The sequence below is a fragment of the Anolis carolinensis genome, chromosome 3 (assembly GCF_035594765.1).
Source record: "Anolis carolinensis isolate JA03-04 chromosome 3, rAnoCar3.1.pri, whole genome shotgun sequence".
NCBI lineage: Eukaryota > Metazoa > Chordata > Lepidosauria > Squamata > Dactyloidae > Anolis > Anolis carolinensis.
In genome coordinates, this window is record NC_085843.1 from 283931495 (window position 1) to 283957032 (window position 25538).

At 40.6% G+C, this 25538-nt stretch overlaps 1 protein-coding gene across 2 annotated transcripts in view; it reads right to left on the reverse strand.

Moving 5' to 3' along the window:
* LOC100561598 (MBL associated serine protease 1) overlaps positions 1-25538 on the reverse strand; it is a 117273-nt gene that overhangs the window by 78230 nt on the left and 13505 nt on the right. For both annotated transcript variants that reach the window (XM_008122643.3, XM_062976922.1), the window contains exon 2: positions 11807-12032. In XM_008122643.3, the coding sequence (XP_008120850.1) occupies positions 11807-12032 (226 nt within the window). The remainder of the gene's footprint in view (positions 1-11806; positions 12033-25538) is intronic.

Consider the following 25538-nt stretch of genomic DNA (forward strand, 5'->3'; position numbering starts at 1 on the left):
TAATTGTATTATTTTACTTTGTTTAATAATGTGAATTATGTTGTTATGTAATGTTTGTGTTGCTTTTATGACTGTAAACCACCCTGAGTCCCATCCGGGAGATAGGGCGGTATATAAATAAAGTTTTATTATTATTATTATTTATTATTACTCCAGATCCCGAGAAACAGCTATTGTTCCAAAAGGCAGCCTGTTTGTACAACTCCCTTCCCATCCCGCATTTTTCCAGCAAAAAATGCTCCTCCTCGGAGGCAAATCTTCTCTAGTGAACATGTCGACATAATGACCTCGGAGGGAGAATCCGGCCAAAGGAACTGCCAAGATCCAATTACCAGCTCGCTTCGGGGAAGTCAATGATCTATGGAAAAGTATACAGACCTCGGCAGGGCCGCACATATTAACCAGGCTGGATGGCTCCCTTCTGGCTTCTAGTTTACGGTCAGAGGCTGGCCTCCGCTCTTTTCGGGAAGCGGCCTGGACAGCTGGGATGAGCCAGAAATGGTGACATGTTCTTTGTAGCCAAAAAGGCTCCTTAGAAGTCAGGAACTTGGACTCGGTGATGAGGCGCTTGCCAAGTATGAGCACGGATTGCATTTGGTCAATTGAGATGTAGAATCATCAAAACACTGAATTGGAAGGGATCCCAAGGGTCATCTAGTCCAACTCCTTGCCATGCAGGAACATACAGCGATATCATGTTGCGATATAACAATTGGACAGCTGTTACTGTCATTAGAGTGGTCCATTAGAGCTTAAAGATTTGCCTTTTTTTTTGCAAGCGTTGCTGGAAAGGTGAATCTACGTACTGTAGAGTCTCACTTATCCAACATAAACGGGCTGGCAGAACGTTGGATAAATGAATATGTTGGATAATAAGGAGGGATTAAGGAGAAGCCTATTAAACATCAAATTAAGTTATGATTTTACAAATTAAGCACCAAAACATCATGTTATACAACAAATTTGACAGAAAAGGTAGTTCAATACGCAGTAATGCTATGTAGTAATTACTGTATTTACAAATTTAGCACCAAAATATCACGATGTATTGAAAACACTGACTACAAAAATGCTTTGGATAATCCAGAATGTTGGATAAGCGAGTGTTGGATAAGTAAGACTCTACTGTACCTATAAACGGGCAGAGGTCCAGCTAAGAGCTTTGTTTTGGGGCTGACCGTTGGCATAGTATTGGTTGGTCCCAGCTAGAGTATGCCAATTCACTCAGTTGTAGGAAAAACCCAGTGGTTCTGTAGAACTATTCTATCAGGCTTTGTTGTTGTTTTTGTTGTATTGTGTGCCCTCAATTATGTTTAGCAATTAACACAAGTCTATTATGGAGTTTTCGGAGCTAAGAATATGCCACTCTCCTAAAATCACCCAGTGGATTTTCATGGTTTTAGAGGAAAATTGCACCCTAGTTTTCAGCGCCATAATCCAACAGTCAAACCATTACACCATGGGTTTGTCAGAGTATTTGCAGCGCAGATACAAGTTTTACTGACTTCAGCAGTAATCAAGACAAACAGACTTGCAGCCGAACACAGGACTTGACTCTCACTCTAAGCCGACAGAACTCAACTCAACACAGAACAGAACTGATGCAATCAGTAATGCACAAACACTTGTGTCTGGACACTCCCCAGTTCCAGCCACACATCAAGGTCATCACAGCTTCTTAGTAATTAACTCTTTACAGGCTATAGTACACTCTGGATGATGCAATCAGTATGCAATACAGACAAGACACAAATTTCATTTAAACACTATCAATACACAAATCCTACATTAACAGGGTTGCTGTGAGTTTTTTGGTCTGTATGGCCCTGTTCCTGCAGCGCGTTTCGCCTACATCTGTGGCTACTGGCATCTTCAGAGGATCTGTTGGCAGTGAAACAAGTGGAGTGTATATATACCTGTGGAATAATGTCCAGGGTGGGAGAAAGAACCCTTATCAGTTTAAGCTTGAATAGCATTGAGTAGCCAGGAAGCTGCAAAGTCGGTCAGTGAGGATATCTGCATACAGGTAGCTTGGATCTGATGCTTGAAGGCATCCTCTGTCTGGAAGCTGTTAACTGGCCCTTGATTGCTTATTATCTGGAGTTCCCCTGTTTCTGTGGCGCAGGCTGGTAAAGCAGCCTGCTGCAATAAATCACTCTGACCAGGAGGTCATGAGTTCAAGGCCAGCCCATGGCGGGGTGAGCACCTGTCAATTAAAAATAAAAAATAGCCCCTGCTCGTTGCTGACCTAGCAACCCGAAAGATAGTTGCATCTATCAAGTAGGAGATAAAAAGTGGGGAGGCAAATTTAACTAATTTACAACGTTGGAATGAGGAAGTGCAGTCAGAGTGGATGATGAAGCAGCTGCTCCCCCTTGTGGCCAGAATCGAACATCCCCTCAGGAGAAGGTTAAATTGCCTCTACGTCTGTCTGTCTATCTGTCTCAGTTCGATGTGTTTAAGGGCATTGAATGTTAGCCCTATGTGTGTATAATGTGATCCACCCTGAGTCCCCTTCGGGGTGAGAAAGAAGGGCAGGATATAAATACTGTAAATAAATAAATAAAATAAATAAATTCATTATTTACTATCTTAATTCTAGTGTTTTTAATACTTTTTAAAAAAATACTGGTAGCCAGATTTTGTTCATTTTCATACTTTCCTCCTTTCTGTTGAAGTTGTCCACATTCTTGCGGATTTCAGTAGCTTCTTTGTGTAGTCTGACATGGTGGTTGTGAGAGTGGTCCAGCATTTCTATGTTCTCCAATAATATCCTATGTCGAGGTTGGTTCATCAGGTGCTCTGCTATGGCTGATTTCTCTGGTTGAGTGAGTCTGCAGGGCCTTTCATGTTCTTTGACTCGTTTCTGGGCAATGCTGCTGCGTTTGGTGCTCCCTATGTCAACTTGTCCACAGCTGCATGGTATACAGTAGACTCCCTCTTGTCCTTTGCTGAATGTAGCATTCGCTAAATTTTCTTGGTGGGTCTGAAGATGGTTTGTATGTATCCAGTCTGTGGTTCCCCTGATTAATGGTAAGAACATTTGTCCTCCAGTTGGATCTTTGTCTTTGCTCTTGTGGCTTGTTCTTGGTCTTGCAGCTCTTCTGATGTCCATCGTAGAATGCATATCAATTGGCCTGTAGAGCCCACTTGAATAGAACACAAACCAATTAGGCTGTAGAGCCCAGTTTAGGTGGTTCAGGTCACCTTGGAGGAGGTGGGCTTCACATATCCTGTTTGCATGGTCTGCCAGGGTTTTAATTGTGCTTCTCTTCAACAATACATCACACCGTGCTTGTCCTCTACACCACACTGGCCCTTCTTGCATAATATACAAGTTTTACTCCTGAATCTGAGGAATTGGAACGCAGCAGCCTGAGCTTTCAGAGCTAACAAATTATGTTTTACCTAAACTTACACTTACGCCCCGGTGGCGAAGTGAATTAAAGCACTGAGCTGGAGACCGAAAGGTCCCAGGTTCAAATCCCGGGAGCGGAATGAGCACCCGCTGTTAGCTCCAGCTCCTGCCAACCTAGCAGTTCAAAAACATGCCAATGTGAGTAGATCAATAGGTACTGCTCCGGCAGGAAGGTAACGGCGCTCCATGCAGTCATGCCAGCCACATGACCTAGGAGGTGTCTATGGACAGCGCCGGCTCTTCGGCTTAGAAATGGAGATGAGCACCAACCCACAGAGTCGGTTACGACTGGACGTCAGGGGAAACCTTTACCTTTACCTTTAAACTTTCATAAACTAGCCAACAATAGTCCACATTGGAAACTTTCCCAGCCCTGTCCAGGTTTGCAAAACCTCCACTGTTCTACGCTTGCATTGTTCCAAGTACAAAATATGTGCCGTTAGTCCTCTGCAATTGTAGGGTTGACTTTGGCTGATTTTATCATTCACATCTTTGATTGATATGTGCTTTCTTGGAATCTCCATGTCCTCCAATGTAACTCTAGGGTCATCTTCCGCCACAAATAGAACATAGAATTGCACAAGGGATCTCTCTAAGATCCTATAGATCTTCCCACACAACTCAATGCTCAACCTCTGGTGAACGTTTCCCCACTTTTCTGGAGGCTTTGTTTTCCTATAAGAAAGGCCAGTCTTCATTTCTGGAAGCAAATTTTTAATGCCTGGAACACACTGATCTGCAGGACATGGGAATAAAGTTCTTTTTGGGCCAATTCTAGATTCTTGTATTCTGAATTTAGCACCATTCCTGTTTATGACACAACTGCACATGGCCTGGTCTGCACCCCACGCCTGAGTCTGAATAGCTGCAAAACCAGAGACACATCAAATTCCAATTAGTTATGAATTTCTTTGGAGAAGCAAAACAAAGTCTTGGTCTACGGCTGCTGTTTCAAAATCCCATGGAATCTGTGAAAAAATGCACAGAAAGGAGCAGAGGCGAATGCTCCGGATCCCCCAGGGAAGAGTCTGTTTTGGTTGCGAAGGAAAGAGTCCAGCCAAAGAAGCTCATTCCGGGCTCATTCCGTGGCCTCCCAGGAGCTGCCAAAGCCACGGAAATATGGAACTGCTTAGACCTTCCAGAGTCAAGTCTACCCTCAGCAGCTTCCATGGAATGCATCGAGCCGGCGCATGATGTGCCCTCCTCGTCTTGAGCCAAAACTTTGTGTTTTTTGGAGTTATGCGTTTCCTTCTCTTACATTTCAGGCTCAATTTCTGAGAAATGGGTGCAATGCCCCATTCTGGGAGCTGTGGAAATGACAATTCAGATGGAGCAGAAACCAACTTGAGATGCACCAAGGAACCTTTTAAGAACACCAAAGAAGAAAGGCATTGCATAACCAGAGAGTCAGCCATATGAGCAGAACACTTGATGAACCAACCTGGAAATAGTATATTATTTGACTAGCTGTGCCCGGCCACGCGTTGCTGTGGCAAAGTATGGTGGTATGGGAAATAAAGTATTGAGGAATTGTATATTGATAATCTTATATTATCTGCTTAGAACTGGATTATATGAGGCTCCTTCTTCACAGAAGTATAAAATGCACACTGAAGTGGATTATATGGCAGTGTGGAGTCAAGATAATCCAGTTCAAAGCAGATAATATAAGATTATAAATGGGTTATATAGCTGTGTGGAAGGGCCTTGAGTCTACACTGCCATATAATCCAGTGCAAATTAGATAATCTGTGGAAGAAGACTCAGTGAGGCCTAAATCTGCCTGTCCCCTTACTGAATCCTGGCTGTCCCTTGGCTGAGTTGGTTGCTAGGAGACCAAGTGGGCAGAGATTAGCCCTCTAAAATGGCAGCAATTGGATAAAAACAATTATTGCTCTCCCTCTAATTAGGACTTTATTTTTCCTTTCTTTTTGTTGTATCAACCTAGAGGCATGGATGATGGGTTGTGTTGTCAAATTTCGAGGTTGGGGGCCTGTAGTTTTGTTGTTTTGTGGGTCGCCATGATGCCATCACTCATTTATATTTATTTATTTCGTGTCAAAAGCATTTCACGACAAATACATTTCAAAATGATGGGGGGGGGGGGGAGAAAAAGAAAACCCATTTATATATATAGATAACATGGAAATGATGGACCACTCTCACAACCAACATGAGAGGCCAGGCCACTGAAATCCACAAACATGTGGACAAATTCAACAGAAAGGAGGAAACCATGAAAATGAACAAAATCTGGCTACCAGTATTAAAAAAAATTCTGAAATCAGGACAATACATAAAGAACAACTCTGAAAACAGAGTAACTACAGACCACTTAACACCTCTGAACAAAGGATTCCCTCAGGCAGAAATGAAGCTTGCAAGGCCATTAATGCTAATCAAGGTGATTAATTACAACATTTACGCTGGCCTCCAACAGACAAGAGCTTTTTCTCCCACCCTGGACCTTCCACAGATATATAAACATTCCTTGCTTAATTTCTCCATAGAGTCTCACTTATCCAACATAAACGGGCCGGCAGAATGTTGGATAAGAGAATATGTTGGATAATAAGGAGGCATTAAGGAAATCCCTATTAAACATCAAATTAGTTTATGATTTTACAAATTAAGCACCAAAACATCATGTTATACAACAAATTTGACAGAAAAAGTAGTTCAATACGCAGTAATGCTATGTAGTAATTACTGTATTTATGAACTTGGCACCAAAATATCACGATATATTGAAAACTTTGACTACAAAAATGCGTTGGATAATCCAGAACGTTGGATAAGCAAGTGTTGGATAAGTGAGACTCTACTGTACCTCACAACCTCTGAGGATGCCTGCCATAGATGTGGGCGAAACGTCAGGAGAGAATGCTTCTGGAACATGGCCATATAGCCTGGAATATGCACAACAATCCATATTAATTGTGTTTCCAGACTCATTTCCAAAGTTGGAAGACGGCCTGGAGAAAGCATGAGTAGCTCTGAGCGAGAGAGAAAGGGATATTTCCTCCAACTGTTTTTCTTGCTCACTTGTTGTTTAGTTCTGTGCTTTCAAAAACCAGTTGCTTTGAGATTCCCCAGAGGTTTTCCAGCTGGGCTGGCTTTAAAAATGCAAAACAAACCCATCTCCAGCGCTCCCCGGCATAACAAAAAAAAAAAAAGCTTTGCAATCGTACAATTCCAGGACTTTGGAAGAGACGTTGCCTATGCAGCTGTTTGGTGCTAAAAGGTTGTCATCTGGAGTCCCTTTCTTGCCAATAATAACCTGAGCCCTGAGTCTCTGGGGAGCTTTTAGAGAGGGAGAACCCTTGGAGTCAAAAACCCAGATGGATCTAGTTTAGTTCAGTTCAAACTGAATCAAAGAGACCAGTTGACAGTCAAAGACATGGAAGAAACCCTGAGGGCCATCCAGTTCAATCCTATTTTGCAAGAAGGCACAATCAAAGCCCTCCCAGCAGATGGACAGCCACCGTCTGATAGCATCGTGTAACACCATTTTTGTTCCTGGGTTATAAATGTCATTTCCTAATTGGGTCTATCATAAAAAAAAACATGGGAAAAGTTGTCGAAGGCTTTCATGGCTGGGATCACAGGGATATTGTATGTTTTCCGGGCTGTCTGGCCATGTTCTACACAGAGAAGCCATTGAAATCCACAAGCATGTGGACAACTTCAACAGAAAAGAGGAAACCATAAAAATGAACAAAATCTGGCTACCAGTATTAAAAAAACTTAAAAATCAGAACAGTAAATAAGAAGCAATACTCTGAAAACAGAGGAATTGCAGACATGGGAACCAAGGGTAGTTAACGACTCTGAACAAAGGATGCCCTCAGGCAGGAAGAAGCCAGGAGATGAAGCTATTCAATGCTAATCGAGGTGATTAACTACAACATTCATACTGGCCTCCAACTGACAAAGAGTTCTTCTCTCACCCTGGACCAGGGCCGGCCGGAGATATTTTTAAATGTTAAGCGGGGGTGCTAAAAAGCGCCCCCGCCACCGGCCCCGCCTCCGACGCCCTGGCCCCGCCCAGCGTGCCCTGGCCCCGCCTCCCACGCTGTGTGGGAGGCGGGGCCAGGGCGAATAGTGCGGGGGGCGGGGCCAGAGTTGGCCCCGCCCCCCGCCCAGCGTGCCCTGGCCGCGACCAGGAAGTAAGGCCCGAATGGCCTAGCTGTGCTGTGCGCGTGCGCACAGCACAGCTAGGCCATTTTGCCCTTAGTAACAAACTAAGGGCAAAAATGGCTTATCTGGCTGTGCGCATGCGCACAGCACAGATAGGCCATTTTTGCCCTTAGTTTGTTACTAAGGGCAAAATGGCCTAGGTGCTTGGCGCGGGCGCGGGGATTGAAGCCCCGCGGGCCCGCGCCAACACCGGAGGCGTCGGTGGCGCTACGGGTCGCTGTCGACGCCTCGACAGCGCCCCTAGCAGCCAGCGCCCGAGGCGGCCGCGTCAGCGGCCGCCTAGTAACAACCGGCCCTGCCCTGGACTTTCCACAGATATATATTAACCTTCCTTGCTTAGTTTCTCCATACCTCACAACCTCTGAGGATGCCTGCCATAGATGTGGGTGAAACGTCAGGAGAAAATACTTCTAGAACATGGCCAGACAGCCCGGAAAACATACAACAACCATGGGAAAAATTGATTAAACTGCAAAAATATCCTGAAGCACATTTCGATCTAGTTTTTAATTAATATCTCACCGAGCCTCAACCAATTCAACATACTTTGTGGGAGTCACTAGGCTTGTGCAATCTGGGTAAACTGCGATCCGTTTCGTTGTCCTGGGTTTCAGTGGGGTCCAATCCATTTTTTCGGGAACCTTCCAAATTCAGGAGGGCAGAAATCTGATTTTTGTCTTGAGTAGCCGAAATATTTGTTTTCTATCCGGCCAGTTTTCTATCTGGCAATTCCCTAAAAACAGCTTCAATGCCTTTTGGATTATACCAAGGCATCCATCAAAACTGCCACCCTGATGCTTCACCCATAGCACTTCGCACCCATATAACATTGAAACATTGGTACCCAAAGCGGCTTTGTTCAAACCAAGAGGATTTTTTTCTCAGCCATCACAGTGGGTTTTTTTTTTTTTTTTGGATATGTTTCTTTTGAAAAACTCACACCCGGAATAATCCATCATGCAAACGACATTCGGAAGCTGAGAAGCATTCTCAGAGGAAGCTCAGCAGAAGCAACATCTGCTTTTATATGCAAACGATCTATGAAAGTACAATTGAATATTTGGTGCCATGACATACACACAACACATTGTGCATGGCACATATGTTGGTGTAAAATCAGAATAAAATATTCAGATGTTTGCTGATCTGTTTTAGGCTGCACCTACATTGCCATGCAATCCAGTTTCTGGATCCAGATTATCTGCTTTGGCCTGCAGTGTAGACTCATATTATCCAGTTCAAAGCAGATAATCTGGATTCAGAAACTGGATCATATAGCAGTATACATGGGGCCTTAGTGAACCAGAATAATCATCTTGAAAATACATTAGAGTCTCACTTATCCAACATTCGGTTATCCAACATTCTGGATTATCCAACGCAGTCTGCCTCCCATCCCGATCCACAGCAAGAATTGCAGCAAGAATTGAACTTCTTATGGATTTAATTTCCGACAGCGTTGCTACTATAAGTTCATTTTATGCAATTCTATCTTTATTTGTAGTCAATTTGTTAGTAGCCAATTAGTTTTAGTCAATTGTTTCAACACATTGCAATGTTTTAGTGCTAAATTCATAAATACAATAATTACTACATAACGTTACCGTGTATTGCTTTTTCTGTCAATTTGTTGTAAAGCAATGTATTTGGTGCTTAATTTGTAAAATCATAACCTAATTTGACTTTTAATAGGCTTTTCCTTAATCCCTCCTTATTATCCAACATTTTTGCATATCCAGCATTCTGCCAGCTAGGTTATGTTGGATAAGTGAGACTCTTCTGTAGCTGATATTTCTCCATGGCCTGTATTGTTTGAGTCTCCTTATGAAGAAAAAAAGCTGGTTATAAATAATAATAATAATAATAATAATAATAATAATAATAATAATAATAATAATAATTTTCTGGGCTCTGCCATTTGTTGTATGCTAGAAAAGCTGTAACTGCAGTATTATGTTTCTATGGCCAGCAACTATAAATTATGTGCTCGAGCCTAAAAACATCTCCCTAAACAACAAACAAACAAAATTTGCATACATTCTGTGTTGGATATATTGACCTCAGATAAAGATTGCCATATATACATTATTACTCATGCATACTTTGTTGTTGTCTGACGAACTCTGAAGTTCTATAAAGTACTTGGAATACAGTTATTTTTATCTGTCTTGTTTATTTCTACATTTCAGATCGGATAGCCCATCCACATTGCAGAATTAAAGCAGTTTGACACCATGTTTGCTGCCATAGCTGAATACAAATCCTGGGATTTGCAGTTTATTGTGGCGCCAGAGCTCCCTTACAGAGAATGATCTATCTTGCCAAGCTACAAATCCCAGAATTCCATTGCATTGATCCATGTTGTTTAATGTAGCTTCAATCTGCTATAAATACACAGTATGGATACAGCATCAATGTAAGTGGATTAACTGCAATTACAAAACGATATTCTGAAATTCAGTGCAACTTGCTATTTCTCGCAGTGATGCCTGAGCATGAATTTGCACGGACCCAATTTTTGCAAATAATACTCCAGGGACGGTACAAAAGTTGGCTTCTCTCCTGGAGTGTTTGGATAATGAAAAAGCTGTTTAAATTGGAACGAAACAAATAAAACAGGCACAGTCGCTACAAAGGAGACAAGCCAGCTTTTAATGGATGGGATGGTTATAGGTCAGGGCAAAGGGTCTCTTTCTGTAAATAAAGAGTCCCTCTATTTATCTCTCTTCCTGTCTCAGAGAGAAGGAAATAAGGACAGAAAGAAATTAAAAATTGAAGAGAAGAGAAGGAAGGAGAGAAATAACTCTGGGAGCAAAATCTCCAGTTTGTTCTGACTACGAGTGCATCCACACTGCAGAGTTAATGCACTTTGATACAACTTTAATTTTCATGGCTCAATGTTATGTAATTCTGGGAGTTGTAGTTTTACAAAGTCTTTAGCCTTTTCAAAGACTTACTAAACTACAAATCCCAATGTCCTATAGCACTGAAGTGGAGTTAAAGTGGAGTCAAAATGCTTTAATTCATCCACACTGCAGAGTTAATGCATTTTGATATAACTTTAATTTTCATGGCTCAATGTTATGCAATTCTGAGAGTCGTAGTTTTACAAAGTCTTTAGCCTTCTCAGTTAAAGACTTACTAAACTACAAATCCCAAGATTCTATAGCACTGAAGTGGAGTTAAAGTGGTGTCAAACTGCTTTAATTCATCCACACTGCAGAGTTAATGCACTTTGATATAACTTTAATTTTCATGGCTCCATGTTATGTAATTCTGGGAGCTGTAGGTTTACAAAGTCTTTAGCCTCCTCAGTCAAAGACTTACTAAACTACAAATCCCAAGATTCTATATCATTGAAGTAGAGTTAAAGTGAAGTCAGACTGCTTTTATTCATCCACACTGCAGAGTTAATGCACTTTGATACAACTTTAATTTTCATGGCTCAATGTTATGTAATTCTGGGAGTCATAGTTTTACAAAGTCTTTAGCCTTTTCAAAGACTTACTAAACTACAAACCCCAAGATTCCATAGTATTGAAGTGGAGTAAAAGTGGAGTCAAACTGCTTTAATTCATCCACACTGCAGAGTTAATGTACTTTGATACAACTTTAATTTTCATGGCTCAATGCTATGTAATTCTGGGAGCTGTAGTTTTACAAAGTCTTTTGCCTTCTCAGTCAAAGACTTGCTAAACTACAAATCCCAAGGTTCTATAGTATTGAAGTGGAGTTGAACTGCTTTAATTCTGCAGTGCAGATGCACCCTAAGAAATGCAGTTGAGTAGAATCATAACACTACAATGGTTTTGTTTAGAAGGGCTCTTCGTAAATTTCTGAGAAACAGACTGAAAGGAAATTCTCCTTTCCATGCAAATTCAATAGGCATCAGCTACTTCCCAGTATGATTCCATTGTATTTACATTATTGTGTTTCTAGATTCCTGTATATGCTGGAAACATCCAAAATAAAGATAAAAATATCAGTGTCAATGCATTGCTTGAATTTTAGAAATAAATTTAGAGATTTAGAGAGCTGAAGGAGTGCTGAAACGCAATGTGAAATTCCAAAATCAATGATGTATTTTCTGGGATTCCCATCATCCTCCAGCCCCGGTGGGGATGATGGGAACTACAGTCTAATATGTCTGAAAGGCACCAGAAAATAATGGTATGAATTGGTACTGACCTTCACATAGTCATATTCGCACAAGTAGGAGGATTCGAGGTCGAAGTGCATGAAGTAGAGCTTGATGCGAAAGCCATCCGGCACCGAAATGTTCCAGGTCACGTCGGCATCACTGGGGTAGGAGTCTGGGAAGTTGGGGGACTGAATCTCCCCAAACATGTCCGTCAGCTCCACGGCATCGGTGTTGACCAGCTGGACATTACAAATCAGCCAGACCAGAAAATACCTGTCGATAAAGAACACAACAGGCCTTATGAGGTTTCCATGTGACACGTCATAGAAGAGTCTGCATTTGGTAAGGAACGAGACTTGCTTGGGAACCAGATTTGGGAAGAACAGAGTTTGGTGTTAGCTCCAGTTAGAGAGGATACTTTGAAAACGGTAAGTGACGCTATTATTATCCACTCAAGTTGCACAGGATCAGTAACGGAATATCAAAATTTTCCCAGAGAGGATGGGTGTTGCACCCCAAAGGTATGAGAGCACTCTGAAAGCCACACTGAGGCCACACAGATGTTCAAGCAAAGCAGTTTATTGAGGGATATATATATATATATATATATATATATATATATATATATGTGCAAGCAAACAGCGGAAAGAGTCAATAGAGCAAGTAGTCCATAATATAATGTCCACAATAGTTCAAAACACAGTTCTTCCAAGTCTTTCAAAGTTGTAATCCACAAACAGAACTCAAAGGGTTCCAGCAAAGAGTCCAAGTCAGTAAGCATCCAGGAATTGCAGGAAGTAGGCACAAGACACAGCAAAACAACAACTGAAATCCACCTGAAGGGTATTCCTTGAAAAGCAGGGAAACAAGAGTAACAAAGCGAGGTATACTCGAGAGTCACAAGGCACGAACTCCAACTGGGTATCCTGGAAACGGCACAGGAACAAGGCAAGGATCAAGAGACAGGAACGGAGATGCTTCTCCCAAGAATGGCAATGTTGACATCGTAACAAAAACAAGGAGCGAGGTCCCTTTAAGGAAACCTCAAGGCCACCTCTCAATGAGATCCAGGACAATCACAGCTTCACATCGGAAAGTTTATTCATTACAGCGCTTGAGAGCCAACTGTTTACTTCTTCTCAGAACTTCCCTTTGACTCCTATCCTGTGAAATAGATTGCCTCCGATCAAAAGACACATCCTCCCCTACAACAACTCCATTTGGTGAATCCAGCCTTGAGTGAACATCGGAATGTTCCCCAATTAGCTGTTCCTCTGAAAGCACAACTTCAGGCACCTGCAAAGTCATTGGGCTCTGATCTAAACCCCGGAGAGGCTCAAAATCCAAATCAGCCTCTGAGTCCCACTCCGTCTCCTGTGGACGGCCAGATCCTGATAGATGAGCTATAACAATGGGGATCATTAGGAGATTGGAATCATATGTGGCTGTTATGTTCAAAGATACAAAGGTTTTGAGTTTTAACTTGGATGAGCCAGATAATAGAAGAAGAAGAAAAAATCCACTATACAGTACAAATAATACAGTTTAATACCACCTGAACATTTTAAATTGCCCTTCTTTGGATAGCTCTGCCCATCTTTGGGTTGCTGTGAGTTTTTTCTGTTGTATGGCCGTGTTCCAGTAGCATTCTCTCCTAACATTTTGCTTGCATCGGTGGCTGGTATCTTCAGAGGTTGTTAAAGATGTTGAACAGCCCTGAAAGCTCCAGGAGAGAACTCTGTGGCATATTCTTTCCAAGATGAAGAAGAGAAGCCCTTGGTCAGTGGCACTCCTTGGGTTCTACACTTCCATACAATCCAGATTATCAAATCAGATAATCCACATTATTCACTTTGAATTTTTATATGAGTCTACACTGCCATATAATCCAGTTCAAAGCAGATAATCTGGATTTTATATGGCAGTGTAGAAGGGGCCTAAGTCAACCAATCCCTAATCCACGTTATCCAGGCCACTGCTTCTTAAACTGTGGGTCCCAAACCCAATTGAGCCCTCCTTTGCTCAATGTTGGGGTCTAGAAAAATTTGGCCACAGTAAAAAAAAAATTCTGAATGTCAACTAGTGGCTGTTTCAGAGAATTACACAAATCTGGGGTTGTGTGTTTTTTGGGCGGTATGGCCATGTTCCAGAAGCATTCTCTCCTGACGTTTCGCCCACATCTATGGCAGGCATCCTCAGAGGTTGTGAGGCATGGATAAACTAAGCAAGGAAGCTTTATATATCTGTGGAAAGTCCAGGGTGAGAGAAGAACTCTTTGTCAGTTGGAGGCCAGTGTGAATGTTGTAGTTAATCACCTCGATTAGCATTGAATAGCTTCATCTCCTGGCTTCTTCTGCCTGGGGGCATCCTTTGTTCAGAGTCGTTAGCTGCCCCTGGTTCCCATGTCTGGAACTCCTCTGTTTTCAGAGTGTTGTTCTTTATTTACTGTTCTGATTTTAGAGTTTTTTTTTTTAAAAAAAATACTGGTAGCCAGATTTTGTTCATTTTCATGGTTTCCTCCTTTCTGTTGAATTTGTCCACATGCTTGTGGATTTCAATGGCTTCTCTGTGTAGTCTGACATTATAGTTGTTGGAGTAGTCCAGCATTTCTTTGTTCTCAAATAATATACTGTATCCAGGTTGGTTCATCAAGTTCTCTACTATGGCTGACTTCTCAATCAACTTCTGAGGATGCCTGCCATAGATGTGGGTGAAACATCAGGAGAAAATACTTCTGGAACATGGCCATACAGCCTGAAAAACACACAACAACTCTGTGAAAGGCCATGAAAGCCTTCGACAACTCATTACACGCATCTGTTGTGCAGTGTTTACAATGAACTCTGCAGATGATGCTTCAGTTCTGCTTCATAAAAAGAAAAACCAGTTTGTTTAGCAAGCCTTGCAAATGCTGATTTGTTATGACTAAATGCTTGATTTTGATACCTATTTTCTATAGCAATATACCTGGGGCAAGATAAAAATTTATTGGGGCAAAAAGGGGTCCCAAGTGCAAAAGTTTATGAAGTCCATATTTTACTAGATTCTTGGTGAGAATATCAGTGTGCAATTTGCATCACAAACTCATGTGCATTGGGCAATTTGTTGGCTTTCCTACCTAGTAACTTAATAGTAGACCTCGGCTGGATATGGATGTTGCAGAGCGGCCCAATTTGTATACCTGCCAATGTGGATCCACTTACATATATACCTAAGGATGGCAAAGGATTGTGGTATTTTTGTTTCCAGACCCAGGCTGAAACCCTTCCAGTGAGTCCACTACTTCTAAAGGCAGTCGGTAGAAATGCTTTCTTTCCACTGAAGCAAAACAAGAAAGAATCCAAGCCTGTGAGGCTGTAGTGGAATTTTCAACCATTTGCTACAGGTCCAAGATGTAATCATAATTTATGGTTATTTTGGTAGCAAAGGCAAGGAGATTTGTGGTCTTGTCACTTAGGGATCGTGTTCTGTGTCAAAGTGTTTGTGGCTGCGACTCTTTTGGGAACATTGAAATAATTACTTTCTTCAAGGCCAGCAAAATATTTCAAGTTTCAAGTTATGTAAAAGAACCCCCCCCTTCACTTTCCAGAATTGGACCTCACACAGAGTGTGTATAAACTATAGAATTAATTCAGTTTAACACCACTTTACTTGCCATGGCTGAATGCTATGGAATCATGGAAGTTGTAGTTTTATATAGTCTGTTGTCTTCCCTGGGAAATATTCTGCATCACCAAACTACAACTCCCAGCATTCTATAGTATTGAATCATGGCAGTTAAGGTGGTGTCAAACTGCATTAATTCTACAATGTAGATACACTCCTATTTGCTAAAATGAGCAGCAGAAATATCCAATTGCCCTGGCATTAAAGGAAGTGATTGTTTAGGGCCCTTGTACATTGCCATATATGTAATCCAGATTATCAAATCAGATAATCCATATTATCTGCTTTGAACTGGACTATCTGAGTCTACACCACTGTATAATCCAGTTCAAAGCAGATAATCTGGATTTTATACAGCTGTGTAGAAGAGGCCTTCGTATTTTGTCTTTCTGACATCTGTTCCACCAAAAAAACCACCCATCACTGCAAGCTGCTTTTATTCTTGAAAAGGAAAGAAAAAGTGAATCTTAATATTTTTCATCAATGAAATGGGAAAACAGCAAAAGAGGCAATACTGAACATAGCAATGAATGCAAGGGAATGGGTTATGTTCTCTTTAGAAATACTGTATATACTCAAGTATAAGCCTAGTTTTTCATCCCTCTTTTTAAGACTTTAAAAGCCCCGCTCGGCTTATACTCGGGTGAGGGTCCTGGTTGGCTTATATTTGGGTCAGCTTATACTCAAGAATATATGGTACATTTATTATTTTTCTCTACTATTATTGGTATTATTACATTTATTATTTTTCTCTATTATTGTTGCTACTATTGCATTTATTTTACTCTATTATTATTATTATTATTATTATTATTATTATTATTAATACAGTACATTTATTATTTCACTCTGATAGTATTATTATTACTTGTATTATTTTCCTATATTTATTATTATTATTATTATTATTACATGTATTATTTTACTTTATTATTATTAAAAGGATACATAACCACATTTACATTGAAGAAGATGAGAATAATGATTGGATCAGAGTTGGACAGTCTTATCTTAAATTTGAGCTTCAATATTCAAAAACATTTAATCTACTTATTCCTCAGTTGATGTAATTTTATTGCTATCTATTTTTATTTCTAAAATTTACCACCATTGGCTTATACTGGAGTCAATGTTTTCCCAGGTTTTTTGTGGCAAAATTAGGTGCCTCGACTTATATTTGGGTCGGCTTATACTCAAGTATATACGGTAATAGAAATTGTAGAGTTCTAGAATTGAAAGGGGCCGTCAGGGCCATCTAGTCCAACCCCCTTCTGCATGAAAGAAGGCACAATCCAAGCCCTCCCAACAGATGACCATCCAGCCTTTGTTTAGAAATCTCCCGACAATAATGTTGGAAGAGATAATAGAACCATAGAATTGGAAGAGACCCTAAATGCCATTCATGCCATACTCCTTCTGCCAGGCAGGAATCCACATTCCACACATTCATGACAGATGTCCATCCAGTCTCTGTGTCAATATCTCCAGTGAAGGCAACTTCACAGACTCCCAGGCTGTATTTTCCATTGTGGAAAAAATTCTTTTCATTAGGAGGTTATTCTCAATGTTTTCTCATTGATGCAGCCTGGAATGGCATTAGCCTTTTTAGCTGCTGCATCTCACTGTTGACTCATGTTCAACTTGTAGTCTAAGGCCCTGTCTACACTGCCATATAATCAAGATTATCAAAGCAGATATTCCACATTATCTGCTTTGAACTGGATTATATGAGTCTACACTGCCATATAATCCAGTTCAAAGTAGATACTGTATATACTCGAGTATAAACCGACCCGAATATAAGCCAAGGCACCTAATTTTACCACAAAAAAACTGGGAAAACATTGACTCAAGTATAAGCCGAGGGTGGTAAATTTCAGAAATAAAGATAGATACCAATAAAATTACATTAATTGAGGCATCAGTAGGTTAAATGTTTTTGAATATTTACATAAAGCTCAAATTTAAGATAAGACTGTCCAACTCTGATCAAATCATTATTCTCATCTTCTTCAAGGTAAATGTGCTTATGTATTCTTTTAATAATAATAGAGTAAAATAATACATGTAATAATAATAATAATAATAATACAGAAAAATAATACAAGTAACAATAAATAGAGTAAAATTATAAATGCAACAACAATAATAACATCAGAGTGAAATAATAAATGTATTAATAATAATAAAAATAGAGTAAAATAAATGTAATAGTAGCAATAATAATATAGAAAAATAAGGAATGTAAAAATACCAATAATAATAGAGAAAAATAATCAATGTACCATATATTCTCGAGCATAAGCTGACCCAAATATAAGCCAACCAGGACCCTCACCTGAGTATAAGCCGAGGGGGGCTTTTTCAGTCTTAAAAAAGGACTGGAAAACTAGGCTTATACTCGAGTATATACAGTAATTTGGATTTTGTTATGGCAGTGTAGATGGAGCCTAAGACTCCTAGAGTCTTTTCAAGTGGACTGTTTTCAAGCCAAATGTCACCCATTGTATATCTGTGTATTTCATTTTATTCTGTCCAAGTGCAATACTTTCCCTGTTGAAATTCATTTTTATTAATTTGGGCCTTTTCCAACCCATACTGAATTGTATAACTTATTAGGAAAGTTGTCCAGTTTCGCCAAGGTTGACATTGGCTGTTTGGACATAGGATTGGAACATAACCAAATTGTAACCAACCACACAGGCATTTGTTTCACAGCATGTTCCTTGCAAAATAGACTCCAAACATCCATTTTTCTGAAGAAAAAAAAGCTGAGTTTTGCCAAACTTACCCAAAAATGTTTGGCATGCCAGCCCATGTCTGGATGCTATTTGGTCTAAACTGGTTTATTAAAGTGCATTCCACTCAAAACGGGTTTCCAAAGCATTTGTTCACAAAGCACCAAAAATAATGGATGACTCAGTTCGAAAAAGGCATCTATGGACAACACCAGGGAAGGCATGAGACGAGGTGATTTTGGCTTGAATTTGGTTGTTAGATCCAATTAAAGGAGACCCATGGAATCAACACTTAGGCTGTGCAGCTCTGTGCCTTGAGTTATGGAGACCCAAAAGCAAACTTATCACAGGGCTTTCATGGCAAGATTTGTTCAGAAGGGTTGCTGTGAGTTTTCCAGGCTGTATGGCCATGTTCCAGAAACATTCTCTCCTGACGTTTCGCCCACATCTATGGCAGGCATCCTCAGAGGTTGTGAAGTCTGTTGGAAACGAGGAAAGTGGGGTTTATATATCTGCGGAATAATGTCCAGGGTGGGAGAGAGAAAGAACTCTTGTTTGAGGCAAGTGTGAATGTTGCAATTGGCCTCCTTGATTAGCCTTGCAGCTTCAAAGCCTGGCTGTTTCCTGCCTGGAGGAATCCTTCATTGAGAGGTGTTAGCTGGCCTTTATTTATTTATTTATTTATTAGACTTTTATACCGCTACTCCCAGTTTGGCTCGGAGCAGTTTACAGAAATAGATTAAAACAATACATTTAGCTTTAAAATAACAATAAAAACAACAATAAAAACAGACATAGCCCCGAGTTTTTCACCCATCGAAAGCTTGTCGGAAGAGCAAGGTTTTGCAGGCTTTCCGAAAAGCAAGTAGGTCTCGGATAGTTCGAGTTTCAATGGCAAGGCATTCCATAAATGAGAGGCTACAATCGAGAAGGCTCTCTGCCTAGTAGAAGACAAATGATAAGTCCGTATGTTAGGGACTTCAAGCAAATTTTGGTCTTCGGACCGAAGTAATCTCTGGGGTTGGTAGGGGGATAAGCGGGCCTTGATTGTTTCCTGCCTGGAATTCCCCTTTTTTCAGAGTATTGTACTTTAATTACTGTCTTGATTGTAAACGAATGCACGAAGGAAACAAAGGAAACAAATACCACACACATCCCTAGTCCAGCATTCCTGTGTTCTCAAATAATGCACTGTGTCCAGGTTGGTTCCTCAAGTGCTCTGCTATGGCTGACTCTTTGGTTGAATTAGTCTGCAGTGCCTTTCGGGTTTATTGATTCATGTTTGGGCAATGCTGCTGCATTTGGTGGTCCCTATGTGGACTTGTCCATAGCTGCACAGTATGCAATAGACTCCTGCAGAGGTGAAAGCAGGGGTCCCCAAACTAAGGCCCGGGGGCCGGATGCGGCCCATCGAAGCTATTTATCCGGCCCCCACGGCACAAGGGCAGAAGGGGGTTCGGCTAAATGACCCAAGGGGTCTCTTCTTCTCTTACAACCATTATTATTATTATTATTACTATTATTATTATTAACATTGAGACTGGGTGGCCATCTGTCAGGGGTGCTTTGCTTGTGCTTTTGGTGCACAAAGGCAAAAGGGGGTTGGGCAAAATGGCCCAAGGGGTCTCTTCCAACCCTCTTTGTTATTATTATTATTATTATTATTATTATTATTATTAATAATAATAATAATAACATTAAGGCTGGGTGGCCATCTGTCAGGGGTGCTTTGCTTGTGCTTTTGGTGCACAAAGGCAAAAGGGGGTTGGGCTAAATGGCCCAAGGGGTCTCTTCCAACCCTCTTTGTTATTATTATTATTATTATTATTATTATTAATAATAATAATAATAATAACAATAATAACATTAAGGTTGGGTGGCCATCTGTCAGGGGTGCTTTGCTTGTGCTTTTGGTGCACAAAGGCAAAAGGGGGTTGGGCTAAATGGCCCAAGGGGTCTCTTCCAACCCTCTTTATTATTATTATTATTATCATTATTATTATTATTATTATTATTAACATTGAGGCTGGATGGCCATCTGTCAGAGATGCTTTGGTTGTGCTTTTGGTGTACAGAGGCAGAAGGGGGTTGGACTAAATGGCCCAAAGGGTCTCTTCCAACCCTCTTTGTTATTATTATTATTGTTATTAACATTGAGGCTGGGTGGCCATCTGTCAGGGGTGCTTTGCTTGTGCTTTGGGTGCACAAAGGCAAAAGGGGATTGGACTCAATGGCTCAAAGTGTCTCTTCCAACCTTATTTATTTATTTATTTATTATTTATTCATTATTTGTTATTATTATTATTAATTATTATTGTTCGCTGGCCAACTATAGTCCGGCCCTCCAACGGTCCGAAGGATCGTGAACTGGCCCCCTGTTTTAAAAGTTTGGGGACCCCTGGGTGAGAGGATCCCTCTTGTCCTTTGTTGAACGTAGCACTTGTTGTATTTTTTTTAGTGTTTCTTCCTCAGCTTCCCTCTGCGGTCAGTGGTTCCCTTGATGTAAGGTACGAACATTTTTCCTCTGGGTGGATCTTTGTCTTTAAAGTAAAGTAAAGAGTCAAGACAAAGATCCACCCAGAGGGAAAGTGTTCTCACCATAAATCAAGGGAACCACTGACCGCAGAGGGAAGCTGAGGAAGAAACACAACCGACAACCAATGTACAGACCCACCAAGAAAATCCAACCAATGCTTGGAGGTCTCTTATTCATAGGATTACTCTTAAATTGAAGTCAACTTGATGGCAGTTAAACAAGAACAAGATAAGACAGACATGCTGGCCACAGATGATGGAAGTTGGAGTCTGACAACACGCACAGTGGGAAGGTAGAAAGAGTCGCCCAGGTTTGTGGGCTCTCTGTTAGACGTAGGGATTAAATAGTAATAAATCAATGCCCAAGTAAAGCAAACAACACAGACTTCACGTTTGGGAACTTGCAGACCTGGAAGGCAGAGCCAAAGCTGAAGAATTTGAGAGTCTGGAAGAGAAGGGACGTGCTTTTGGGGAGGATTTGCTGCGGAAGTCTTGAGTCTGAGGTTATAAACCCATTGCATTTATTATTTTACTCTATTATTATTATTATTATTATTATTATTATTATTATTATTACACACATTATTTTACTCTGTTATTATTAAAAGGATATATAAGCACATTTACATTGAAGAAGATGAGAATCATGATTTGATCAGAGTTGGACAGTCTTATCTTAAATTTGAGCTTTATGTAAATATTCAAAAACATTTAACCTACCGATGCCTCAATTAATGTAATTTTATTGGTATCTATTTTTATTTCTGAAATTTACCACTCTCGGCTTATACCGGAGTCAATGTTTTCCCAGTTTTTTTGTGGTTAAATTAGGTGCCTCGGCTTATATTCGGGTCGGCTTATACTCGAGTATATATGGTATTATTATTAATAAAAATAATAATGTTATAAATATTAATGATGATATATAATAAAAATATTCAAACTACTAAATAATAATAATAATATAATTAAATAATATTATTACAAATAATAATGATGCTAAATAATATTCAATATTATTAAATATTATTGTAATGAAGTATGAATTTTTGGTTTATTTATTTATTTATTTATTTACTATATTTATACCCCGCTCTTCTCAACCCCGAAGGGGACTCAGAGCGGCTTACAGATTATGGCAAAATTCAATGCCGCATTATACAACAAATAATAAATATAACATATCAAATTATAAAACAATTAAAACATATACATGCAATAAAACATTAAAACATAGTTTTAGAGGAGCATATGTTCCATCAGGCATTGAGACAAAACTGGTGTCGCAGTGCCAGCATTCACTCGAGAGGGCCCAGGTGAGTCAAGGACCATGGCCGGAAGAAAAAATGCCAGTATCTCTGTGCTGACCCCAGGATGCTGAAACGGAGGTGGGTCAAGATGGAGTCTGGCAGCACCAAGCGGCCAGAGTCCCCAGGAGATGAGCCAGGGGCAGCAAGGGAAACAAACACTGCCCCTTCCCTCCAAGCCCCTGGTGATGGTTTACAGATGTTATGTTTAATTGTGTTTTTGCGTTTTAAAAAGGGTAAGTATTACAGTTACTGCATCTCAGCACTCAGAGGCTGGTTGCCATGGAGAAGTAGGCGGAGCCAACTGCTGTTTAGTTGAAGTGCAGAGTTTAAAAAAAAGGTTAAGTCTGTGCTCTGATGAGGCACAGGGAAGATTGATCCTAGGTTGAGGGGATCAAGGAGACTCAATTGTTCATTTTTGAGTCAGTTTAAAATAAGTTTGGTGACTTATTTAATGTAGTCTGTGTCCTGGTAAGGAACAGATAATCTTTGATCGTATATCACAGGGTGACTGCGGTTTAAAAGTAGCAGAGGAAGAAGTTTTAACTACTTTAAGTAAAAGAAATTACACTTTAGGGAGTTCGTCTTACCTCATTCTAGTATTGTAACAGTTAATAAAAGTGCCTCTAAGTGAGAAACAACATTGTAACCACTAAGCTCTGTGCCTGAATAAACTTGTTATTGTTCCTCCAACATCTAAGCCTCTGTCGCATATATTATAAACCAAGTTGCATTACCATCTAAAGTGAATAAGAAGAAGAAATAATTTTTTTTTTAAAAAAAGGTCTCCTCTCTGAGTCTTTGGTGGTTGCATCTTTGCAAATTGGTGGCAGCAGTTGGATAAAAAGATTCCCCCTTGCCTGAAAGAACCTCAGTCGTTAATAGTTCGTTACAATTATTAACTACTCCCATGTTGGAAAAGTCACACACTCTCAGCCTGAAAAAACCTGTGATAGGTTCACTTCAAGGTCCGAAATGACTTGAAGGGACACAACAAGAACAATTATTGCTGTATTAATAAAACCCTAGGAAAACCTCACTGATATATATTCAATTTATAGCTGGCACTGAGATTTCCCAGGGATTTGCCTCTGCTTCTTGCAGCGATTCTATAAAGGAGAATTTATTAATACCGCAAGGCATCACCAGCCTCTCCATGGAAGACAGCTTGGGCGCTTCAAGACAAATGGCCCCAGCCCTGCCTGTCAAGAGAAATTGGATGCAGACTCCATCTTTCCCTCCTTAACAAATGTTTTACAGAAGGGAAAAAGACAGGAGAGACAAGCCGGAGACGTGGGAGGGATGACAAGACCATCTGGAGTCCCAGAAATCTATGTATCAAGCAGGGCAGGTGCCCAAGGAAACCCACATCTGGAAATACAAAGTTGGGCAAACTTTGGCCCTCCAGGTGTTTTGGACTCCAACTCCCACAATTCCTAACAGCCTACCGGCTGTTAGGAATTGTGGGAGTTGGAGTCCAAAACACCTGGAGGGCCAAAGTTTGACCATGCCTGATCTACATTGTAGAATGAATGCAGTTTGATACCACTTTGAATGGCATGGCTCAATGTCCATGACATTGTTCTGCACTGTAGATGCACCCAAAAAGCAGAAATAGAGGGGATTTTATATGACCTAGATGTTTCTCCAGCCTGTGGAGAATAAAAAAAGTATTTTTGGCCATGCATTGCACCGGATAGAAGAACAAATGGAGATTTCTGAGTTACGAGGGTTGAATGAAAAGTAATGCCTCCACCTTCGTTACTTGGGTTTGGATGGGAATATTTTAATAAATCAAATGCAGAAATAATCCTCTTTAATGACAACAATTCACTTTCCCACATCATCACCAGACAATTGGATACATTTCTGCCAACGATGAACAAGTTTCTGAAGCTGTCACAGAAGAAGTCGACACTCTGTTTCCGCAACCGGCATCTCACAGGACCCATCGTGCACAGATCTTCCGATAGCCAAGCAAAGCAATAATGTGACCCACACGTTCTTGTGAAATGCCGATGATGCTTGAAATTTCTCTCTTAGCGAAAGGATGATCATCCTGAATCAATCTTTCAACCTTTTGCTTGTGAAACTTGATGGTTGCTGTCACAGGATGTCCAACTCTTTGTTTGACACGCAAGTCAGATGTTCCCAGCTCAACATCTTTAAACTTACTTGCCCAACGACGCACAAGACTCGCATCAACACAATCACCATAAACAGCCTGCATTCTCTGATGAATCTCCTTAAGGGCAACACATTCTGCTGTCAAGAATTCAGTGACTGCACGTTGCTTAAGTTGCATTGACTGACCGTCTGCGCAGGGCTCCATACTTTGCACTTTAACAACACAACCGTTCAATGCTAAGGCTTCCTGCCAAGTGGAACTGTAGAGGAGAGGCTACTGAACAAGCCAGGACCTGCCGCAGACCAGTGCTGCCATCTGTTGAGGAGTTACGAAGGTGGAGGCATTACTTTTCATTCAACCCTCATATATTACTAGGAACAGACATGCAGGGCCGCCCATATTATCAAAAAGCTGCCATAAAACCCCCAATTGCTCTAATCATAGTTAAAAGAAAGGATGAAAGAGAATGCTTGGTTTTCCAGCAAAACGTCTGCTTGAGAGATACACAATTATCTCGTCCAAATACTATATATCTCTCACATATCTGCTTGTAAGCGATACTCCTATCTTTCACAAAACAAGAGATTTGAATGGCAAGAAACGGCATTCTGCCTGCCTAAACATTTGGGAATGTTGGGTTGTTGTATGTTTTCCGGGCTCCTGACGTTTCACCCACATCTATGGCAGGCATCCTCAGAGGTTGTGAGGTATGGAGAAACTAAGCAAGGAAAGTTTATATATCCGTGGAAGTTCCTGGGTGGTGAGAAGAACTCTTGTCTGTTGGAGGCCAGTGTGCATGTTGTAATTAATCACCACAATTAGCATTAAATAGCATGTGGTCCGTTTCAACAGCAAGGAGGAAACCAGGAAAATGAATAAAATCTGGCTGCCAGTATTTAAAAACCTCTAGAATCAGAACAGTAACACTCTGAAAACAGAGGAATTCTAGACACGAATCAATCAGGAGCAGATAACACCTCCAAACTAAAGATTTCCCCAGGCAGGAAGAAGCCAGGACATGAAGCTGGCAAGGTCATTAATGCTAATCAAGGAGATGAATTGCAACATACACACTCAAGCGTTATTTCTCCCACCCTGGACTTTCCACAGATATATAAACCTTCCATGCTTAATTTTTCCAATATACCTCACAACCTCTGAGGATGCCTGCCATAGATGTGGGTGAAACGTCAGGAGAGAATGCTTCTGGAAAATAGCCATACAGCCTGGAAAACACACAACAACCCTGTGATCCCTAGATCCTTTTTCAAGACAGGTGTCACTCATCCTATATTTGTGGATTTCATTGTTGTTTCCTAAAGATAACACTGTACATTTCTCCCTTTTGGCATTCATTTTGATAGTTTTGGCCCTGATCTCTAATCTTTTAAGGTCGTTTTGGATT